Raw genomic sequence first — 5,030 nt, forward strand, 5'->3', positions numbered from 1 at the left:
GAATTATTTGATCAACGAACACGATATGTGCCTTTCTTTACACCGTGGCTACGAGTTCATCGGTCCTTAAATATTGTTCGGAATGTATAGATCTTCACAAGTTCAACTTCATCTTATTAGGCATCGATAGACGATAGCAACGTAGACACTGATCTTTCAAACGCTGCGGCTGACAAATTATCAAATACAACGCTAGACCCGAACTGCTCAAATACAAGGTCAAAAAAGGGCTAGTTGCCTTCACCGGCCCGAGGTGGCGCTGTATTTCCGTTCTATCAATAGTCTTCTTATCTAAACCAATAGTCGGATGCAATTAACGCTTGTCAGCCGAGATGTGAACGCTTATTTAAAGATTCGCAGCACGTGAGATACATTTCGTGGTTAAAAATTACATCAACGGCTTCCTCTTTCTTCCAGTTTCAGTCCTCATTCAAAATAGGAAGACTAGATCAATTATACGAGTCATCATTTATCGGCCGCTTTCTAATAAAGTCAGCACTATGCAGTCCGGGAAAATAGTAGTAAGTGTTCAATCTTAGGGAAAACTTCTACAAATTTACTCGCATACATAGCAATAATAGCTATGAATTACAATGCTTAGAGGATGTGCGAGCTGCACGTTTCAGGAGGTAAAATAAGATACTTTCTTCTCAGCAAATTTAATACAAAACATTCACGCACGAGTCACAATCCATATGAAGTTGATGAGATAATGGAAGATGAAGCATGATGAAATGCCCTCTAACACAAAACTTGCGATCCTCNGACGACAGCGTGCGTCACTTCCTTGCCCAAGTAGGCCTCTGCAACTTCCTTCATCTTGCCCAGAACCATGGCACTGATTTCTTCTGCAGCAAACACTCTGTCGCCTTGAGAAGTGGCCACCTTGATGTGAGGTTTGTTGCTCTTCTCAATAACCTTGAATGGGAAGAGCTTGATGTCGCTTTGCACCGTTTTGTCGTTCCATTCTCTGCCAATAAGTCTCTTGGCATCAAATACTGTGTTTTCAGGGTTGGTCGTCAGCTGATTCTTGGCAGCATCTCCGATCAGACGCTCACCGTCTTGCGTGAAGGCTACATATGAAGGAGTGATGCGATTACCCTGGTCATTCGCGATGATCTCGACACGCCCATTCTTGAAGACACCAACACTGTAAAATAAAACTGGATTAATAACTCAAAATTTCAAATCGAGAAGTAAAGAGCAAGTTAGGTGCTAGAATACTATCTATAGGTCAGGAACCAACACGGGCTATTTCAGCAACGGGCTATTTCAGCAGAGGTTCTCACAATTCCTTTTACAACTCAATTGCGCAGTCAAATGACAGCAATGAGTTTTTTTTTCCTAGCGTCAATTTCACCCGAGTACCAGCCGACTTTGCAGTTTGTCCAATAACCTTGCATGCCACAATATTTTTTTAGTTTCAAGACGCGTTTTTACCCACTTATTCCTGTTACCCGAGCCAGCATAAATAGCATTTAGAAATAACAAATATTCTTCCTACCGGCCATCAGAAACATATTTGTGTAAATTTATATCAACAATTTCATATATGTTTCTACCTAGACGTAATGGATGGCAAATTTTGAGCCTTTCCCAAAATTAAAAATGCATTCCATTATTGAAAAATTACACAAGTATTGTATCTTTAGTCCATACGATAATTAAACAGGCAAAGTTTAATGCCAACATTTAAAAACAAGTGCACAAATACAGCCATCTCATATGTTAAAGAAAAATTATCTATTCTCATTTGCAACCCAGTTGCAAATTAAATATATTACATCTCAGAAAAAGAGCTAGTAACAGCCGCTTGAAAAATAGGAGTAGGTAACATTCCCCATGAGATGAAGGCCTTTCAGTCTTCTGGTCACTCGAGGCAATATCAAAAATCTATTTTACTATCACATGTGTCAACTCGTGAATGCACAAATAAATTAGCAGCAGTTGTCTGCATTTTAATTATTGAACGTCTGCATCAATCAGCCACAATTTACTCTAGTTTTAGGAACCTACAACAATGATCCATAATTATAAGATAAAAACAAACGATTTGATAATGCTGACACCAGATATAGTTCATTTTTCATTTCATATAAAAAATTTGTTTTGGTAATCTGTCTTATCGGATCAAATTGCCACAGCATCACTAATGGACATCAAATGGAGACAAGTATTCAATCATGTCCATAAAATATGAAGTTCTCACCATGAATATGTGGTTCCCAAGTCGATTCCAATCACTGTGCCAACGTCTTCCTTCTTGTCTTTGGCTTCAATGCTGCTGAACACAACAGCAGCAATGCACAGCAACCTCAGCGTTCTATGCAGCATCTTGTTTGTCTTCAAATATACCCTGCAAAAAAAATTGTCATTAATCTCTTGAAGATACAGATACAAAAGCTGCACTGACTATATCTACCTGCACTGAGGAAGTTGCTGGTTGATGGGTTAATCTCTACTCCAACTTTTGTAGCCTAGCCAAGTGATTAGAAATAATGGGGATTATAAGGATGATACAAGAGGCACTACATCAATTGTCTTCCAGTACCCAATTGAACTGATACTTTATTGAAATTTTACAAATTTCTGAGAACAATGTACCGCTCAGAAATACTATGGTAAAAAATCAAGCAAATAAATTCATGATCAGCAAGTCATTTTAATTCAGAGTAGATGGCTTGACAATCATTGACACTGGTTGCATCATCAACATTGCCCTAAAAACCTCAAATCAGAAACTATGAATAAATAAAACAAATTCATAACTTTTTGTAAACAAAACTGGAGAGTGGGCATGGAAATTGGAATTAACTGTATTGGCTATTTCAAGGACAATGTGCCATGTGATAAAATCAAAGACCTTAGGTACAACACAAAATCAAAATGCTACAGCAATAAGACATGAATGCAGATTTTCAATCTTCATGCATGTGGTAGCCTACACTGGCAACTCAGGTGGGAGGGAGAACTTAATATCCTAACTAGTAACTAGGCTGGCCTGATATGATATGTCTACTGCACTAGCCAAGCTCTGAGCCTCTGACTAAAGCATTCCAGCCATTTTAAGAGCCACAAGTGAAAAGATGAACCATCTCCAGTCTACTCTCAACGTCTTGTTAACAAAAGTGCAAAATAAATCTACGCGATTACAAAGGTATGATATTGCTGCAAGATTCCCATAACAAAATTTAGCACTCAAGCCACAAGACTCAGCATCGCACAAGTACTAATCTTATGCCTGAGCAGCCTGACTAAGAGTGAATTCATAGTGGCAACTTGTCACAAGCCAGAAATTTTTTAGAATCAGTCATTTTACTTTTCACAATTACTTGAAATTTAAACCAATATCTTATGTAGGTATGATAATGTTTGTATCCATGATACTTTATCTACTTATGTTATAGGTAGGACCCTAAATGGAATTTGAGGAGTCTAAAAAACTCTGCTGCTTTGCCACTATCACTATTGGGGGTGAATAAATTCATATGGTAAAGTTAATTCATGAATAAGATTTTCTGGTATTCATCAGATAAAAACATAGCTAAATCAATCTTTTCTTATTGACACACAAGACAAGGACATTTCAATCTTAATATGGCAGGCATTTGCAGTAAAATAAGGTAATAAATAGATTACAGGCTACAGGGTGGAACTAATTCTGACTTATGAAGTTAGGAGTAACAGTCACAGGTGGCCTAATATAGGTGCCTACCAACTTATTGATGTTTAGGCCTATCAAATTTGAGTGAGAGGAGATAACAAATTAGGATTAAAGATGGAGCAGAACAGCTTTGGGAAGGCAACTTAAGCTACCTATGCTAATAGAATAGTAGGCCAACATTCAAGCATTAGGCTATAATCATTTAGGCTTTTAGGTAATCAAGATTCCACAGAAGTTGACAGAACAGCCAATGTTTGAACTCCAATTATACCAGTTATAGGTGATATAAGTAAATGATCCAAGCCATAACATTAAATAATTCATTGCAATGATTGCATTATAGTCAGCGCAGCACTATGTAACTATAACTATTGAATTTTAGTTTTAGGTACCTAACGACTAAGGATTCAATCTAGGTCAACCATTGAATCAGCGTCACCGTCAATGATTGAATGATTTAAATAAACCTCAATTAAAAAGGGTATAATGAATAATAGTGCATGTTACGATCTTTAAACTAAACATTATGTAAAATCTCACCTCTTCTATTGATGAAACAGGCACAATTGCCAACGACGACGACTGAACGAAACTTGTACACTTGCTCACAAGCGTTTTCACTTCAGCACTCAAATGTTAGATCTGACGTGTGGAGCCTGGTTACCGTTATAAGTACAGACTGAAGCCAAGTCGTGTGTCGCTCTCATTGGTTAAGTGTAGGACACGTGGTACAATGCGGAGAGCATTCATTGGTTGACGTCTAGGGTTGCAGATTGTTACACGTCGCAATGCCGGCGACTTGTAAGTCTAGCAATCAGTATATGAACATCCTAGGATTTTCTAGAATTTTTACTGAAAATAGTTCATATTCAAGCAATACAAATTTATTTCTTTCAAAAGACGAATTTTAATATTATTTGATTAAATTTTACGATAATTTAAAGCTAAATATTTTATTATAAATAAACAGCTGTGCATATTATTGTGACAAATTTTTTTCAAACAAATATTAGTCATTTATAGCAGATTAACATTTTTGTCGTGTATCATTGATAAGTATCAAGAGACGCTATAAACTTATGAACTTTAATGAGTCCTCGTTTTTCCTTAAAATGATTCTAATTTCCACCGAAGCAGCCAATATAATTAATCCAGAACGGAATAAGCATTTCATGTTACCGAAATGCTATAATACTACAATACAGCCAATTATGGCTGATTACTTTCACTCTCGGTCACTGTCGCTATGATGAAAATAGACAAATTTGAATAAAGAAATAAAGCAAACGTCCAATTGCAGCGAACAGGCTCGCACAATACAACCTTCCTTGGATTGAACAGTTTAGCAGAGAAAATAATCAAAATA

General features: G+C 36.8%; 1 protein-coding gene across 1 annotated transcript; it reads right to left on the reverse strand.

Moving 5' to 3' along the window:
• Window positions 1-741: 741 nt before the first annotated feature.
• LOC108681054 (endoplasmic reticulum chaperone BiP) lies at window positions 742-4,358 on the reverse strand. The gene is made up of 3 exons (XM_018170019.2): window positions 4,205-4,358; window positions 2,210-2,356; window positions 742-1,150 (listed from the first exon to the last, which is right to left on the reverse strand). Exons 2-3 carry the CDS (start codon window positions 2,332-2,334, stop codon window positions 742-744), a joined length of 534 nt encoding a protein of 177 aa, XP_018025508.1. The 5' UTR covers window positions 2,335-2,356; window positions 4,205-4,358.
• Between the last annotated feature and the right edge of the window lie 672 nt (window positions 4,359-5,030).

Source organism: Hyalella azteca, unplaced genomic scaffold, assembly GCF_000764305.2.
Source record: "Hyalella azteca isolate HAZT.00-mixed unplaced genomic scaffold, Hazt_2.0.2 contig408, whole genome shotgun sequence".
In the NCBI taxonomy this organism is placed as follows: Eukaryota; Metazoa; Arthropoda; class Malacostraca; order Amphipoda; family Hyalellidae; genus Hyalella; species Hyalella azteca.